The sequence below is a fragment of the Sycon ciliatum genome, chromosome 1 (genome assembly GCF_964019385.1).
Source record: "Sycon ciliatum chromosome 1, ocSycCili1.1, whole genome shotgun sequence".
Lineage (NCBI taxonomy): Eukaryota > Metazoa > Porifera > Calcarea > Leucosolenida > Sycettidae > Sycon > Sycon ciliatum.
The window spans coordinates 90,441,651-90,460,914 of record NC_088643.1 but is presented as its reverse complement, the minus strand read 5'-3'; the positions used below and the strand labels follow the sequence as shown (position 1 = coordinate 90,460,914).

The 19,264-nt window shown below is 44.1% G+C and overlaps 1 protein-coding gene across 1 annotated transcript; it reads right to left on the bottom strand.

The window, feature by feature from the left end:
- On the bottom strand, nucleotides 1–18,643 carry LOC135806385 (origin recognition complex subunit 2-like). Its single transcript, XM_065320562.1, has 16 exons — nucleotides 18,305–18,643; nucleotides 15,937–16,065; nucleotides 13,671–13,756; nucleotides 12,321–12,354; nucleotides 10,540–10,702; nucleotides 9,200–9,227; nucleotides 8,306–8,407; nucleotides 7,578–7,684; nucleotides 6,553–6,685; nucleotides 5,647–5,740; nucleotides 5,129–5,190; nucleotides 3,674–3,755; nucleotides 2,582–2,753; nucleotides 2,330–2,391; nucleotides 1,845–1,963; nucleotides 1–664 (listed from the first exon to the last, which is right to left on the bottom strand). Exons 1-16 carry the CDS (start codon nucleotides 18,393–18,395, stop codon nucleotides 581–583), a joined length of 1,548 nt encoding a protein of 515 aa, XP_065176634.1. The 5' UTR covers nucleotides 18,396–18,643; the 3' UTR covers nucleotides 1–580.
- Between the last annotated feature and the right edge of the window lie 621 nt (nucleotides 18,644–19,264).

Sequence of the window (19,264 nt, the reverse complement as noted above, 5' to 3'; positions counted from 1 at the left end):
TATACCATAGCTTAGGCGTGGTTCCACGACTACCATTACATTAGACGGCCAATCATTAGTCATGAGTCTCAATGTCCACTGAAGTGGAGGGACTACTAGTATGCAAAAGCTGAAGAAAACAGCTTGCATACGGCACTACACACACAGTGCTATCGTTTGCACACGATCCAGGGAGTGCAGCAGGCATCAAATGTTTGGAGTGACAAAGCTATGCCATGCATGCAGAGAGTTTAGAAATCATGGTATTGGTAACTCAATTCAAGATATTTAAAAGTTATTTAAAAATTCAAGTACTTCAGAAGCATTAAAAAAGGCACACAGGCACACTTACGGGGTGATTTTCTGATGAAACACAACACTCTGAAATGCACCAGAAAGACACAAAAGGAAGACCAAAACACACCAAAAGGCCACAAAATACGACTTCGACATTTCGATAAAAACTAGAGTACGTTGTCAACAGAGACAGTCCAGGTCAGGAAGAATAAGAAAATAGAGGTGAAAACGTCAGAAAAGAGTGCATGGGTTGAAAGGAAACATTGAGAGGTCTTAGCTGCATGCTGGAGTGAGTCCTCTGCGATCAGGAGTCATCCAGAGTTGACAGATACTGCTCGACAACATTGCGCTCAACAGCTAGAGACAAATACTCCACACCATCTTGCCCCTAGACAAAGAGAACAAACCCAGTGATACAAACCCAGTGATACAAGCCCAGTGATTAGGATGGGTGTACATGGTCACTGTATGTGTATAGACTTTAGAGGGCAGTGTTTCGCTGATGCACTTCACCATACGGTCAGTTTGTCGTCTCCCATCCACAATGTACAGTGTACATGTGAGGCCTAGTAGGCATTTGTGAAACTTGGCCGCAGTGACTCTGAGCTCTGCTGCTGGTTGTATGCAACACAGTCGAAACAACTACAGTAGCTGACCACCGGAGACTGAGTGTGGGCATGGTGCTGACCGTTTAGCAAGCATGGAGAACAGTCAAGCTATCAACGCCAGCTTGGTGCACCTGCCTTAGAGGAACTGCGAGAACAATTCCTGGGTTTCTGGCCCGGTTCAGGCACCACGCAAAGACCAATCCGTCCAAAGCAACTGGCAGCGACGGCACCCTACAAAAAAAAACTAGACCTTTGCTCACATAACGCCACTCTTCACTCCTGGATATACCTCGGTGCACATCTCGTCTACTCATTGGCATTGCTGCCAACACTCAAGAAGATTCCGGGAAAGATTGCGTTGAAGGAACCGATGTCTGTTTTCAAAGCAAACAATGTCCCTCCCGAGTGCACAGTAACATGTACGTTTGTAAAGACAACTAACTCTATGGATGGTGCCCTCTACCTCCTTTTTGCATTTGACCTTTTTTTGCAGCCAAGCACAATCACCATCTAACTGCAATCTGCTCTTCATTAACGTAACTGCTGCACTAGTAACTACTGGAAAGCGTGAAATTTTCGCGGCGTTTTTAGTTCGCGTTTTCAGAATCCGGACAGGTTTGCGAGGTTTTAATTTTGCGATTGCAGAATGGCATTCTCGCTAAACCTGTGGCATTCTTGCTAAACCTTTCATGGATCTCCTTTTCGCGCTGTCTAAATTTCGCGATTTCCACGCGGTCGCGAATTTCTCAGAAATTAGACCATGGCAATAATTTCACGGTTTACAGTAGTCACTTCGGTGTGGAGTAATTTAGTAGTTGCACCAGACAATAAATTTCTCAATGGGGCGAGTAGTGCTTTTCAACTCTTGTCTATAAAAGCCACTTGGTATCACTGTCTGCTGCTGTGAATGAATGGCAGCTACAATAAAAATTCCAACTGACATTCTGAAGACACACTCACCTTTTTCGACTTGACAAGCTTGTGGTCAAGGAATTCCGTAAGCTGTGCTCGCAAAGCCTGGTCGCTACTGACGAGAAAGCTCTCTTTGCAGTGAGAGAACAGGTCTTGGAACGCCATACCTGAAGTTGAGAACAAGATGCGAATCACTGAATCAGACCAACGTCTGGCAAGGTAAGTGGGCAATTCAATGACTTAACTATCATTTCAGTGAGCAATGGAAAAAAAGGAAATAAGTGAAGAAAAATGGACTGACATCAGCAGGGCGTTGGAACAAGGAGTATGTACGCTCGGCCTAAACAACTCAGGATTAAATTGCAGGGAATGGAGGGAGACCCTAGCAACCCAGCCTGTTGACCGCCATAATAGATGGGGCGTGATACTACTAAGGACCTGCCTGTGTAAATCCAATGCATCCTTAGTCAGTAGAAGTGATAGCAAGTAAAATCAAAGGTAAAGGACCTGCATATGAATATGAAAAAGCTAACCTGGGGCGGTACTAGAAGACTCCCGTTGAAGCTCGGCTTCAGCTAGCAACTTGAAGATTCCCCTGAACATTCAAAATCCAACAAACGTGTTCACACATACCAATACTGAAGTACACATTTGCACACATATGATAGACTGGATTGAATGGCCAGGAGGGCGAGCAAACATTTCTTCATGAGAAACGACATTGCGAAGACCAATCGAAGGGAAACGTTCAGCAGAAAAGAAGTATGCATATACCACTGACATACCTTCCATTGCGTGTAAGGGATTCCATGACGTGTACGAGAGCTGTGTAGACCAGTTTTCCAGTCTGTCGCACCATAATAGAATTCTCATAGGAAGTCTCTTCGATGTAGTTGCAGAATGTGTGTACCTCCTGCCATAGCCAATTGAACTGAACGAGACGGGAGCCATCCCACACTGAACAGACAACACATTCAAACTTACTACACTCAAAATAAGGCCGTGAGAATATGTTCTGTATACCTGTGTGTACATTAAAAATAAAATAAATTTTACGGTTCGCGTGAGACTCGGCTGGAAGCCGAGTTTTCCGCATCCGCCGTGGGAACGCCACCACCCTCTAGGATCAAAGGCGCAGATGCAGCGCCTAAACGGCGTAGGTCAATAGGGCTTGAAAGTGATGACGTCAAAAACGGCTTGGGAGTAGTAAATTGACATCAGATTTCTATTTTGGATCCACTAAGGTGTGACTTTGCTATTGCCTCAGTATGTGGGTGCATAGCAACCTACTCATGTCGTATGCAGGTGCAACTTTTACTTCGCCACCAGTTGTCACCCCGCCCCCACTAGCCAAATCAGTCAGTTTCACTGGCAACATCACCTTGCTGTGAGTGAGACCGCTTGAAATGTGCTTGGATCCATACAAAAACTGGATCCAGGTGATCCAGTTTTCGAATTTTTCAAATTGTTGCTATGCCATTGCTATGGAGTGACGTAGCACTTTCAAGCCCTATAAAATTAATCGTATCACGCCACGCTCGAGCGCTAATAAATCCTTGCTATTGAAGGCACATGCACAGCATTCGTACTTCGTGATCAATGAACGTAGCAGTGAGTTAGAGTACTGTAAACCGCCCAATACTCGCGTCACTAAATTTTCGCGATTTCTTAGAACCAGCGAGTTTGCGATGGCAAAAGTTCGCGAAGCACTGGGGCCGCTTACATACACCCACTGTTGAAGTTAAATTTCACGATGATTAATACTCACGTTACGCTCTTCTCGCGAAAATAGCGAACATTAATCCGTCGCGAATATTAGGCAGTTTACAGTACGCCACAAAAAATATTTGCAGTTCTCAACAGCATACAAAACATACTGGTTGGAACGTTGATGTGGTCACTGCTTGCGATTATGTGGATGTTCCGACATTGGGCCAACTCGCTTAGATAGCCTTGTATCTACATTGTAGGTAACACAACAAATGAATATACATACCAGTATACATGTACATGAAATGGGGATTGCAAGGATCCACGTTTACACGTACATGTACATGACAGGCACGCAAACACACACACACACACACACACACACACACACACACACACACACACACACACACACTTGTACTTGTTGCTCACTGCCAAAACTGGTCACGTGGGTCTCCCCGGGAGAGGGGAGAGAGACTCAAAAGGAATCTTGGAAAGATGACTCAATTGGCTATTGAACCGCCCAACTGCAGACACCCCCTGAAATCCCCAAAACTCTGGGTGGACTTGAAAATTATCCCACTTATGGGCTCACCACACCTCAGTAAGTGGGTGAGGACAAGGTGCAGAAAAAGGATTGACGGCATCAGGGTATCCGTCCCGGGATCCAACTGCAGTTACCCCTGCCCCCAGTGAAGGTAATACTTGCTACTAGTGTGGGTGGCTAAATCAGAGTGGATCTGATACAAGCTTCACTAGCACCATGATCACACAAGAGTTAATCTAGCCAGAAGTAGTCCATGGTTAACAGGTATGTATACTTCAAATAGAAAGTATATGAACCGTGAAACCAACAAAGGTGGTAGATACAACATTACACCTTCAAGCAGCCGAGCCCGTTGGCAACAGACCCGACACTATCCGGCATAAGTGTACCCACCAACCGAACTAGATGGCACACACACACACACACACACACACACACACACACACACACACACACACACACACACACACACACACACACACACACGTGAGCATGCACAGTTGCACACCCATACACATGTCCTCGTGCTCATACACAACCACCACCGCATTCAGCACTACACATATCCAGGTGACATTTGTTCATAAAAGGTGCAGTTACGTAGTACACGGCACCTAATTGACCCCAGTCAACAATCACTGCAGCTCTGTCAAAATACAACAGATCAATCGCAAAGGAAGAAAGTGGTTTTCAGGAATTCCTGAGCTCTGCGCTATAATAAAGGTCACGTAGCAGTGCACGACTGTCTTCTAGAAAATGTTCAAAGTTTACAGGCGCTCAATTTTTCAGAGCTGCATGATGAAAATCCCAAATGATCTTTTAATATGGTTAAAAAAAAAGGAGCAGAGGGAAACCCCCGAAAACAGGGCATTGTTAATTGTAGACCCCTTGCTGTGGCAGGGCCACCCATACATCAGCACCGGCCTGATGTACTAGTAATAGTTAGAACATGTGCAGTCCCAGGACACTGTTACATTCAATACGTCTTCAGTAGCATACTAGACTAGTATGCTACTGAAGACGTATTGAATGTAACAGTGTCCTGGTACTGCACATGTTCTACACAGGCTCTTACCTTGTCACTTCGTAAAGACACACCATCAATACAGTGCACCAAGATATACAGCTGCTCTGTACCTGCAGAAAAAGTGAACCGAATGTACAATGAGTATTCATACTACTGCAGATCATAGAATGTACAATGAGTATTCATACTACTGCAGATCATAGCTCCTAGAAATACATGGACAGGTACATGGTTCTCCACACTCCATTTCTTACCGCCTCTTGCTGGGCACCAACTGCCATAAAATGTAAATAAATACCATGGACCTGTGCACAGGGCGGGTCAAGAACAACCTTTCTGCTTCCGTGCCAACTGCCGTGGCTCCCAGTAATGAGATCAAGCGATCAGATGCAGCCAACTAACGCAACAAGAAGGGTGATAGGTCAATTGTCCTTCATTTCAAAGTGGCTCAAATTATTCAAGCGCGCAACACCTGGAGCACACACGTCGGCAGTTACTTCATGTGTTACACCTGAAAAAGGTCAGGACACTCGAATGGTTAGCTTGCGAGGTCGCTACAAACTGACCTTCACTGAAACGCTTGCATATGTACTGGCACTGGTCGCCAGGAACTCGAAACGTTGATGAACAACCAAGGTATTCAGTAAGTTGAGTAAGCACCTGTATACACATACACACACATAGCACATCATACCATGCTTGAGGATGACAGCAGGTCCAGGCGGAGGACACACTTTGGTGAGAACAGTGTTCCTGACTGCAACCATAAACCGGTTGCTATATGCTTGCATTATAGTTGCATATAACATAATTATTATGTCATACCAGTAGCATGTGTTAGATTATCCCAGAGGTTGGTTGCCACAGACACAAGTCTGCACATGACTTACCGAACGCGCTGAGTCACAGGATCTCTTTCTCAGTCCTGCTTCACGGTGTAGTCCACCGTCTCTCAGTGTGTCTGTCTCCCCTTATCGCTTCCCCCAATACTAAAGTCTACCTCAGCTTAAGTCGTCCTTACTGTGAGTGCTGAAAAAGGGGCTCTATGATAGTTCAACAATGGTGGACATCGTGGCGCTTGAACCCACAAACATGAGATTAAGAGTCTTATGCTCTACCGACTGAGCGTCAATAAATAGACAAAACAGTTACATATGGGGTTGTAGCCTTGGAAGTGCTTCCTGTTCTTTTCAAGCCACTACAAACCGCAAAGTTACACTGTGCAAACTGATTGTGGTGGTGTGTGAAGGAGAGCTTTGTGCCGGAGTGCAGCTTTGTAACTCAATGATTTTGTGTGGGCAGGTGTGTGGTTATTGCCTTTTCGCCAGGTGTGTCTGAACCACCAAGATATTCAACCATAAATGCAGCTGCCATGGAGTCCTGAAATTCATGTAGAGTTTATTCTCAGCGTATTCACAGTGCCCATGTTCACACATTTCCTAAAAAGTAAAAACTCTTGTAATTGTCCTTACGTCTTTGAACTGCAGGCCGGGAAAGTATCCATTGATGACGATATGCAGGTTTTCTTGAAGATACTCGTTGCGAAACTCTTCTAAAAGCTGGCGCTTAGAGCCCAATCCATACAATAATAAGTTTGATCCTTGCCTGAACGGCAACACGGAATATAAGAAAACATTATCACTGAGTGCACATGAAGTGCTAGTACACTTTAAAGCTATCACTCGACCTGCACAGAGAGGATGGGGGGGGGGGGTATCACTCGACCTGCACAAGAGAGGATGGGGGGGGGGTATCACTCGACCTGCACAAGAGAGGATGGGGGGGGGGTATCACTCGACCTGCACAAGAGAGGATGGGGGGGGGGGGGGGTATCACTCGACCTGCACAAGAGAGGATGGGGGGGGGGGTATCACTCGACCTGCACAAGAGAGGATGGGGGGGGGGGATATCACTCGACCTGCACAAGAGAGGATGGGGGGGGGGGTATCACTCGACCTGCACAGAGAGGATGGGGGGGGTATCACTCGACCTGCACAAGAGAGGATGGGGGGGGGGGGGGGAGGGGGAGAGATAAGGAAAACAAGGTCAATGTATGAATTGCACCCAGTACACGTACAGTGTTGCTACACAGACAGAAGTCAATATCCAGTTGATGGTGGGTGTCAGTGCAGTTCGCTGCATGTGAACTGGCTCAGGTTGACATTGCAGCATTTGTTAGCACAGTACGCTTCCCCATTACCAGCGTGGGTCTTGAACCCGAGGACTCGTGATTCACACATATTATGAAGGTACAGCCAAAGAGAACTGGCCCCATATAGGGCATGGTTGTGAGACAGGGTCAGCTTCGCTTTGAGGCGCTGCATCTGCCAAGAAAAGGTTCCATACAAATCAGGTGCAGAGACGCCTGGGACAAGCAAACTCCTACAGTAAGCTGGGTATGTCTCTCAAAACATACGCCACAATGCGCATGTGCCTGCCAACAGTTGAAAATCTTCAGTCACCAGACTCACCACAGACCCCAACCATCTTCACTTACTGCAGAAGCAAAGACCAGTGCGAAAAGCGTGATGTGTAGCGAGAGTGGAGCTGTGAGCGATGACTCTTGTGTCCATCCGGTGCATCCTGTAACAGGGCTCGTACTGCCTGGCAAAGCATGCCATCAACATCAACACAACAGATAGACAAACACACGAGTGCATCGACTAGTGAAACCATTGGGGGAAAAAAAGCTGGTGGGATAGAGGTAGCAACGTCATAATTTTTTAATTTTTGAAGAGGTGATGTGACCAATAGCCAGCCATGGCGACAATAGAGTGGAAGAAGAAAATTTAGCCAGAGTCAAAAACTCAATCCTGGCCGCATTGAAAGTGAATTGCCTACTGTTGCTTCCATGACGCATGTCAGTCATGCGCTGAAGCCTGCCATCATGTCAATTCGAACCGCTGTGCCTGGCAGCCAGGAATGCATGCAGCATGAGAGCGGACAGTCATCACCTGACGAAGCATTGGCAAGTCATTCAGCAGCATTCGTTAGAAATGAGTTGCCAAACAAGTCCCCCAACCCCGCTGACGAGTCCAGAGTCGATTCGTGCTCGTTTACAAGCTGCAGAATATAACGTACGGCACAGTATTGTTTGGAAGGCATTGCACTCGGCCAGAAATACCAATTGCTGGTAGCCAACAGTACATTATAGGCTTGATATAGCACTGTCACACTAGCACTGTCACACTAGCACTGTCACACTAGCACTAAGCTAACGCATACCTGTAAATCCAGCATGGGCTGCTTCAAGTGTGCCAGAGTAGCATCAGACGTGGCTACACTGTTGTCCCCGTGCAAGTGAAAATATTCTTCATGGCCACTCAGCTACACATCAAAGCAGGTAACAGAAGAAGACAGCATTGGCACACTGCTTCTCCCTACACACCATGCACACTACAGCCAACCTACTTCAAAGCACTAAGTACAAATTGGAAGCTTAACATTATAATAGCATGGAGCAGTAAAGTAGCTTAGCTCAGTTTGAAAAGACAACCGAGAATTTGTAGACTTACAGTATGCAGGTCTCTGTGATTTTTGGTAATCTACGTGGGGGGTTAGGAGAGGGCAAGGAATAGTATGTTTAGTTATAGGGCTTCTGCACTGTTGACTTGATATAAAATAAGTTTTCTGCGGAAGCGAAAGGCCCAAACTTGGCCAAAGATGAAACTTATAGAATATTTTGATTTCGTGCTTCGAAAACTTCTTCAGCTCAGCACCCTCACAGCTTGCACAATGCGCTCCATTCTGATTTTCACTCACGTTCTGGCGAAACGTGGGTGAGCCTCCATACACGGTATGTCGTGAATCAGAAAACGGCTGTACGTGGGTCACGGAGTATCACGTGGTACACACACGTAAAGTACACACGGATTACGTGGGACTAAACCTCCCTACTGTCACACTGAACCTTGCAAAACCAAATTTCAGCCAAAACTTCCCAGGCCGAAAATAGTCGAAAGTTAATATGTGCCTTTAACATGGGAGACATTTTTAAATTATTGTTTTTGTATACATAATGCACGGGTGTGCACGTTGGTCAGGCTGCACATGGCTTGTGCAACACACATGGTGTGAGAAAACAATATCTCGGAATGCAGAAGAGGCTACATGTCCTACCTGTACTGGCTTGGATCCAGGTTTTGATCTGAGAAACACACACAAACGCACACACACGCACACACAAACACACACACATGCAAACACACACACACACACACACACGCAAACACACGTAAATCAAGCCTGCAGAGCTCCTCATTCTTTCTCTCTCATTAGAAAGGTTCCGCATAACGTAATTATTACGTTCGTAAAAACGTAGTCGATCTACGGAAAGTCTTACGTAAACTGCATGCGGATCGGCGTTCCGCCATACGGAGTTTTCAAATCACGTAGCTGCCCTTCAACCTTGGCAACTCCGAACGCGGCATGTATGACTGGATCGACCTGGGGAGTCATAAATTTGTACCCCAATCCACTTACAGAGCACCTACGTTATCAGAGCCCTATCTACGTACTCTACGTAGACAACTTTCCGTAAGTGGAGTGCAAACTCGCGAATTCACGGGTTTTTCCCGCCCACTAACGTAAAGTTGCTCAACTTTACGTAGTGCGGAACCTCTCTATTATCTCTGTGTTGTCTAGAGGCTACTGGTTGATGTGAACCACACTGAGTACCCCGATGTATGCCCATGCGTTTCTATCCCTTTACCCGTTCCTTCACTGTTTTGTTTGCGCACTTGTCTGTTCGGAAGTCTCTATATTCGTTCAGATACTTTTAAAAATTTGGAATGACCCTGTTTCATTGTGTTGAGGTCTTCCGCTATTTATTTGTTCTTTGGGTGTCAGGGGCCCTCTACCCGTTCTTTTTTTTTTAGCTGTTTTCATTTATGGGTTTGCCTGTTCGGGAGTCTCTATTTGTCCAGACCCTTGAACAAAGTTAAATGACCAAGTTTCACATTGCTTTCTTCTTCTAATTCACTGTCTGTGTTGAGGTCTTTCATGTTTCCGCTTTTATACATTTTTTTAATTTGGGTGTCAGAGCCCCTCCGCACGTTCTTTTTCCCTGATTTTGTTTGTGTGTTTAGTGTTTACCTGTTTGGGAGTCTCTCTATTTGTCCAGACCTTTGAACAATGTTGAATGACCATTGTTTCCATTATGCCGGCAACTTTCGAAAGCGTCATGAAGGACGTATTCAAAAATTCCACTGTTTTTTTTGCCTATACCGGTTTGTGCGTGAGCACGCACGTGTGAGGTGAATGTTAGAGTATGTTCGTTTGTTCATTCGTTAACATCTAGAACGTTTGAATCGTCAAATTTTACGTTCGTTTCAGCCCTATTTCCTCAACCCATAGAATCCTTAGGATGCCACCACAACAATAGGTCCAAGTATTATACATTCATACTAGAAGGTAATTCAAACTTAGAACACCGTGATAGCAATAAGGTTAAGGCATACTTCTTTCTGGAATTCATCTGTTGCTTGGATGTAGTCTGAGCAGCACTATCAGTGGAATCACTACAGGCGCTGTGGCGAGACTCATCATCGGAGTCACTGTCACTTGTGGATTGCCCAGACTCTCCCTGGCTGTCCAAACCATCATCATCTTCATCGTCATCACCTGTATCAAGAAAGGCAACATCAAGGATGAACACAGGTCAAGATGCTTATCACGTCCAAACACCAGCAGGTTCTCCAGCAACTCAACATACACTGTATGCGACAGAACAATGCACACAAGCTATAACGGCTGCTACTCCGTGTTTCATGAACATGCACGGGCATGAGCTGCAATCATCAGACTACATAATGACGATTTGAATGCAAAAACCAACAAGTCTATTCTGTCGCTTCTCGGATAGTGGCCAGAAAAAGGATTAATGTTTTAAGTGTATTGTTATCCAATCCATATTTCAGTCGAGATTTTGAAGTGGCTCTCTGGTTGGATGTTCAAGGTGAAACTTGTATGAAGGTGCTACATAGCCTGTTGATTAGGGACACTGAGCCAAAATCTCAATTTCCAAAAATTGACACTTGTCACATTCTGCATCTAAGGCCAAGTAAAAAAAAAGCTAGATGATCGTCCCCGTCCGCCCCAGTTTTTGTCAGCGCCCCAAGAAATATTTTATTTTTTAAATCGTGAGTTTTTGCCGAAATCGTTGGTTTTTTACCGATCGCGGATGCAGGAAACATGTGCACGCTTTGTTTAATACTTTCTTTACTATATGGACCACATACTACTAGTATATCACAACGTCAGTATCGATCTGCTGAAGAAAGAAAAAGAAAAAAAGAAAAAAAAAGAAAAAAAGAGAAAAAAAACCTTGATGTTGTTGTGTACACTGTGTGCATGAGAGGGTAAAAAGTAAAAAAATAAAAATAAAATCCTCCCGCCCTCCCCGATTTTTCCAAAAAAAAGGACGATCATCTAGTAATTTTTTTTACTCGGCCTAAACCGTTCATATTTTCAGCAAATATACTGAGAATTTCTTGTACCAACGTACCTGGGAGAAATATGAGAAACAAAAATTTAATATGTGAACAAACGGCGAGGAGACAACAATTTGATAACCGCAATCAGTAATACAAGCTGGATCGACATACTCTTCGTTCACTGTATTGTGCCGTGGTCGTCATGGTTATGGACTACAGTTAAAAGTGTTGGAAGCTATCTATCAGCGTCTGTACAAGCCTAATTTGTGTGTACAGAAAGATAGTATAATTGGGTTGAAATTGTTCAAGTAACGTGTCGTGTTTAGTGCGGCCAAGCTTGGCCGTTAATGTTCTAGGTGTAATGTACTGCTGTTATGTGTTATCACGTTGTCTTTCCTTCCTTTCTCCTTTGTTCATTTCTCGCTTTGATTGTTAAAATTCCCACTTGTAAATTTCACTGTTGTTGCTCTTAGTGTTATTTCTCTAGATTTTCTATAATAGTTCAATTTTTGTTTCAGTGTCCTTTAGTACAACGACGATTCCTGATGAGTGTTGTACGAAAACTTGCTTGAATCCCTTTCTTTCTCTACACAATTTCTTCACATTTTTCATCGTTTTATTGCACATTGTCTCCACAGTTTTACAATACATGAATACAGTGTACACAAATGTCGATCCAGCTTGTATTACTGATTGCGGTTAACAAAATATGTTTTCAATATAAAAAAATTAAAAAGAGGTGATCATGCCAAATCCAAAAGTTGAAACAAGAAGTCACAACAGAACAATTTGCAAAGGAAACATACCAGTCTGCAGTCGTTTCCGCTTCCCCACAGTTGGCTGTGCAAATTATACATAAAAGAGAGAAGGAGAACTACGTAAACTGGGTAATTCTAACAGGAGAGATCTTCAGCAACTTCCATCCCAGCACAACAAATACAGTGAATGCTGATCTGAAGGATAGAGATTCTCATCTGGCGAGGCTGAATGACAGCAAAAACACTCCGTTGACTCCAATCACTGGCTTTACAGTACTACATTTATGCTGAAGTTGGTTGTTCCCATGAGGAACACACGCTTCCTGCCGAACTAAGTACATTTATGCTACTACAGTTATGCTATAACCCAGTGGTATTGCTCAACAAACACTATACACTAATGATGGCACTCACAAGTTACAACCATACTACCGGTACGCAGCACTGTAGTAAAATAACGCCACTTCTATCACTTTTACTCACCAAAATGTCCCGTGAAATTTACCTACTGCCATCTAGCTGACGAACTCGAATAATTCATTGATACCCAAAGACATAACTATAAGAATGCATACATGTACACTCAAACACAACTTATCCAGACACCGTACGTACGGGCACGTCTCTCCACCCAGCACATTCAGCTTGGGTTGCCTTGGTAAAAAGATGCTACGATTTCCAGTAGGGTTCAAACGGGTGTACCTTTAACTAACGAACGGGTAATTTTCTTAAAGCGGGTTAACGGGTACCCTTTAGCAGCCATGTTTAATTTTTGCACAATTTTCACATAATTCATGATATTAATTTATCTGTTCTCAGGTTGAATTTTGATATCACATTATGATTCGCAAATTGATTTGTGTCTGATAGTTGCAGAGGTAGATCTACTGGGTGCAAAAACGCAACAACAATGCAGACATCCGGCGTGGAGTTGTAAATAATTCACTCCCGTCTGGAATGCGCAATCCCAGCAGTGTTGCTCTGTACTGACTGGATCACCGAAATCCAAATGGGTACCCTTTTACTAACGGTACCTGAGGTTAACGGGCGGGTACCCGGGTACCCGGAACACCCCCTTGACCCCTAATTTCCAGTCCCCCCCCCCCCCCCCCCCAGCGAACTCTTGTGAATATCAACCTGTATAATCACTAATCACTACACATTTTTCATTAATGCATTCTTGTTATGCCTTTAATAGGTGTGCAATGTGCGCAGAAATACACACCATCAAAATTGGTCTAAATGATAATTTATTATGATATAATTATGGTAAATGAGCTGTCCTGAGTTATGAGCATATCTGAGATACGGGCAGTGCCCGGTCCCCAGGTGCTCAGACCAAGACCTCCAACTTCCTACCGACATCGCCTTATGAGGTCATGTGCGAACGGTGCTTACTTTCAGCTTTCCTGACTGGTAAAGCGATGACTTTCTCCGCCGCTGTGCTCCAAGTTTGAACAGGTCAGCACCCTGCACTGTACATACTATAGAACGAACATACAGTACAAACACGCATGCTCAGCCTGCGAACAGTACTGTTTCATTCACGTACATACTGCAACATCAATATAAACTACCGTATTATCTCTATTAGAAGCGCAATCTCTTGTAGAAGCCCAGTCTCTATTATAAGCGCACTCCAAGAGGGCTTCGAAAATATACAAGCGCAGTCTCCAATATAAGCGCAGGGCTTATAATGGAGAACTGTATGGATCATGTCCATGCATGTTTGACATCACAAAGTGCCACATATCCACATGCTGATTGCTGTGGTAAAAGTCTGTGATCCTCGAGATCTAAATTCAGACTCACTCAGTGTACCAGGAAGCACAAAACTGCAGTCCCGGTACCTGCTGGGAAACTTTGTGCCACTGATACAAAGAAAAATAATAAGCAATGTACATGTACCAGGTGGTTGAAAATTATAAGCCCAGTCTCTAATATAAGCCCGGGGTCCGGACTGGTTGAAAAAATATATAAGCGCGGGGCTTACAATGGAGATAATCCGGTACAGTCAACTTCGCGAATAACGACTGCGGATATAACGACAATTCGCGAATAACGACCAAATTTCCATGCCCAGAGCAAAGACCCATCTAACTGTATACATTTAACTTCGGATATAACGACTATCTGAATAACGACAATTCGCGTATAGCGACATGCTTTCAGTGCCCCCAGGTCATATTCACTGCTTGAATAACGACTTTCTGGGCTTTTGACAGCTATTTCAAGTACCTGTCATGCAGAAGTACCAGAACCTATGGTGATGGATATAAAGGCACACATGCAAGAAAATACAGCCAAGGGGGGGGGGGGGGGCTTTTTCTTCCTTTTTTTATGTTGGCTTCAAAATTGTTGGATTTACCAGCACACCTACATGACATGTATATGTATACAATGTACAGTGCGTATCGGTTATAGCGTGGTCGTGTAAAAGAATATACCGGTACTGCCTACAAGAATGAACGCTCATGTTTTCATAATCATTACATGGATTTCAAGTGCACATTTATTCTTACAAGCAATTTTATCCCATAGTAGAATATATCGGTCCTAAGAATGGACTTTGTGTCCCGAAACATGCCAGATTAGTACAAAGTGTATCGCCTGTAGTAATTACAACTGTCCATTTCCGTTCTGATCTGACTCTCGTTGCGTCGTAGTGCTGCAGATTCCAATGTTGTGGTCATGTAACCCATGTTGCATAGCCACATGGTAAGCCTATGGGACTATGACCAGCCACATGCACAGAAGTACTGCGTTGCATGTACGATGATCTTCCTGCCCATGCGCACATGCATATGATATGCCACACTTGATTTATCGTGTGTAAGAAATATCGGAAATAAGAATAGAAAGTCGTTTTTCAAACACCCACGCTATAACCGATACCTACTGAAAATGTAGTTGTACATGATTGTACAGTAATCATCATACATGTACATGTCTCTGGCCCTGTAGATGGCTCAAAAAGGCATATTTTTCAATTGATTTCCCTTGCATATTGAATTTTTAGTTCCTTTCACTGCAATATGAAAATAAAGTACACATTGACATAGAGCAAGAAAAGAGCTTCATTTTGATATGCATGTCATACTATACAAAATATGGGTTCACATACATTCAAATGGGACTTCGGTTATAAGGACACTTCGCGAATAAGGACACTTTTCTGATGCCCCGCCGAATGTCGTTATTGGCGAAGTTGACTGTAGATCACAAACCTACAATCCTATTGCAACGTGTAGATGTATACAAGACTACACGTACCCTAGCCAGAACCGGTCCGGTTGGTCAAGCTACAGCTGGACCAACTCTTTGGCCACCAACACGTGTTTACTGCTGAGGTCATGTGTACCCGCCATATCATACACAAACTGTATGAAAGACTATAATATGGACAGGCCAATCAAAAACTGCTTCCACCAGTCCTGCATGCATGGCAAATCGAGGAAAGTTTCGTCAACAACTATTAATACATAAAAAAATCACAGTATGCTTGGCACAACATCTGAGCATGTGTCCCCAAGAATTGTCCATGTGCACGTCTTTGTCTTAAGCATCAACAGAGTGTGAGAAAAGACTGTCCATTCTTACAATGGACTAAGAGCTGTGTGTCGACACACAATCATCAGTCCTTTTCAGCACACTATATCCTTACCTGGAAATTGCTCGTTAAAATGATGATGCCTAGTTGATGTTTGTGTTGCTTCTGTGTCATCACTGGAGTCTCCCTCATCGGCCTTGGCAAATGAATATTTCTCGGCTACATTGTCTTTCCGGGCACGTGCTACACATGTTCACAAAATGTAAGATCAACAAAAAGATTTTAGTACCGCAATCAAGAAGACAAGCTGAATCGACATTTGTGTATACATGTACTTTGTTCATGCAGTGTAAAACGGTGGAGACATTCACTACTTCTTCCTACTTTCATCGTTTTATTGCGCATTGCCTCCACCGTTTTACACTGCATGAATAAAGCATACACAAATGTCGAGTCAGCTTGTCTTGTTGATTGCAGTACTAAAAATGTTGTCTCGCCGTTTTTTCAACAAAAAGTTGTTTTAGGATGACATTTGAAAGCACAAAACACTGTATTATTTGTATATGCAGCAATGAATAAAATAATGCGCATGCTCATATCACAAACATAGCAATTAAGGTTGAGTTCCAGAATGTTTTCTTGTCACACTTCTCAAAGGAATCTCGTGACTGAAGGAAATGGTGAAACAAAAATAGGATTCGATAGACTAATATGCTGGAGGAAAACAAATAACACATGACGCAAAGGAGCCACTGGAAATTTTGACGAGGCCTTTCGTACCACTACCGTATTTTCCCGAATAAAAGTCGACCTTCTGTGCGCCACAAATTTCGCCAAAAGCTGGGGGTCGACTTACAAACGGAACTCGACTTACATACGGGAGTCTGGCACAACAAATGAAGTGACTGGAGTGTCCGTACAAAAATGCACTACCGTACGAACCATGTGAACTTTCGTCCCGCGAGTGACACTGGTTTTGTTCAGATTTTGTCTTACTGCCATGATATGATCTCTCCTCGCAGAGAATTCATCATTTTGTATGTGTGGGTGTCATGGAGCTATAAAAACTTTTTTTCATGAAATTGACTCCTGGATTTGGGGTGGTCGACTTATATTCGGGAAAATACGGTACTCTTCAAAGTCGTTAGAATGGTGATATGAGCAGCAGCAGCAAACAAGTCCTTATATCTAGCTTTTGAGCGGTCAGAGCAGTGACAAGAATATCAACTAAGAGAGCAAGAGTGGCGCCAACTACATAGTGAAACCATCAACACAGAGCATATCAAACTGACACAGAGCATATCAAACTGTTGAAAAAAAACAGCAGGGAATGCGGTACTACGAAGTCAAAACAGTGACAACTTTCGCACATAGTTCTGCTGCACACATTGCTCAGGTTTCAGGTTGGCAATATACACCGCCTCCAGCACAGACAGGTAAGATTTGTCGCGCGCACGAGCTCAGATATTGAAGTGTGAGTGGATGTGTTTGCAGACTGCACTCAAGCAAACACAACATCGTAAACAATGTTGAAGAAGTTGAGGAAACGAGTTTGTTCATGACTGACTGCCCACCTCCCCACCAGAGTTGGGAATGATCTCTAACAGCAGTGACTGCCAGTATTTAAATGCCAATGATTTCAATACAGTCTAGCTTTACATACTGAACATGTTTGTGGCTTGGCTATGCGAGGCTACCCAACAGCTGAGCACATGGTGGAAAATATCATGGCTGATGAGCTCACGGCTATGGACAGGGTGTGGAGCATCAAGCTTTCCCACTGATCATAATGCCAGGTACCAAAGGTTACAAGTACTACTTGATATTATCCAGACCAGTGAGTGACCTTTGGATACACTGACTGGATGCTTTCTCTATAACATTATGTAGATGACAGCTATCAGACTGACAAACCCTCGCCGTTCAATTGCAAGAGGAGTAGGAATATGTCGGGGCTACGTACTAAGACACACACCACTGCACCTGCTTACGTGGAGAATAGGTCTTGCCCTCTCGGCTTCTGGTGGACGTAGCCACTCCTCATCGGCCTTCTACACAAATATATTCCAGGTTGTTATCGGAGAAGCAAAGTGAATTGCGTGCTTGTTCTTGTGCAATGTCATTTTTCATTGTCGTATTTCTGTCACCTTGCTGCAGGCATGTATCATCTAGTACCTGCGTAGCTCACGCACCCGCTCTTGTCTGGGGCCATCCTAGTCTTCTGCTGTACTGGCTGTAGCTGATGCTTGTATACAATAAAAAATTCTACTAGAAAGTTCAGTGTATTAAAACAAGATCGGTTTTTATATTGTGTTACTTTCCTGGTTGGCATCAGACAGAGATTACGCATATAATTAGTACTAGTTTCCTCCAAAAGTAGATAACAGTCGTACCTTTCAACATGCTACATGTGTTTCACTCACTAATTCAAACCAGATACATAGATCCCTACACACTTAGCTGAACTGAAAAGGGAGCACACCTTTTACGGTTCCTCCACCCGAAACATCCACAATGTGTTCCAGCACATCGTCGTCTGAGATGAAGGTGATTGAGGGGAGACACTGAGCCATAACATTGACAACTACAAGTAGACTATCCAATCTACTATTCCAATTTCGGGTACTACGTACATATTAGCCGAAACTGTTCTAACAATATGCTCATATCGCTTTGCTCAAACAACAGAAAGTCCTGGATGGAGGTACATGTAACTGATTACTTGATAGTCCACTGAAGAGTGAAGTTAGGTAAAGAAATGCAGACATCAAAACATCTCATTATTTCTTCTGTGAGCTGAAAACAGACTCATGTGAGCTCAGTGATAATATTAATATTATGATCTGGAGCATAATTTTGAAAAGCCCTCTTTATCACTCCCCCTCACGTGACCGCGGACTCCTGCATATACACTCACACAATAACCACACAACTGTTTGGGGATAGCGCGCTTATTGTATTATGCCAAACTTGGCACGCTGAGTCCAGCTTGACTCAGCTGAGTCCCTAACTGCAATTTACTGCTCTAACATGAAGCCGTGCCTGGAAGAAGGGAAAGAGCGAAAAAAGAAAGAAAAAAAATTCTGGCCTTCTGCAAGCAATAGCAAGTAATGAGTGACGGCTGTGTAAAGTCGCACAACCATGCAGTCGACCGGATGATGGTGAGTGTCCGGCACACATCTTGCTCTGCTGCTCCACCTGCGCATACCTGATACGGTGGTGCGCTTACGGGCGGGCTGCCTGGGCCCCAGATGCCTCCTTGATGCGCCACGGAGTGCCGTCGAAGCACCTGTATCACTTCGGTGATCCAAATGCGAATGCAGCCTTGCCGGTCGCCCGCCGGCCTGCCGCCTACGCGACCAGCCTGAGACTGGCCCTGCCGCATTTGGCGCTTCTAAACGCTGCGATCCGGTAGACAGCTCACTGGGCTGCCAAATACGTG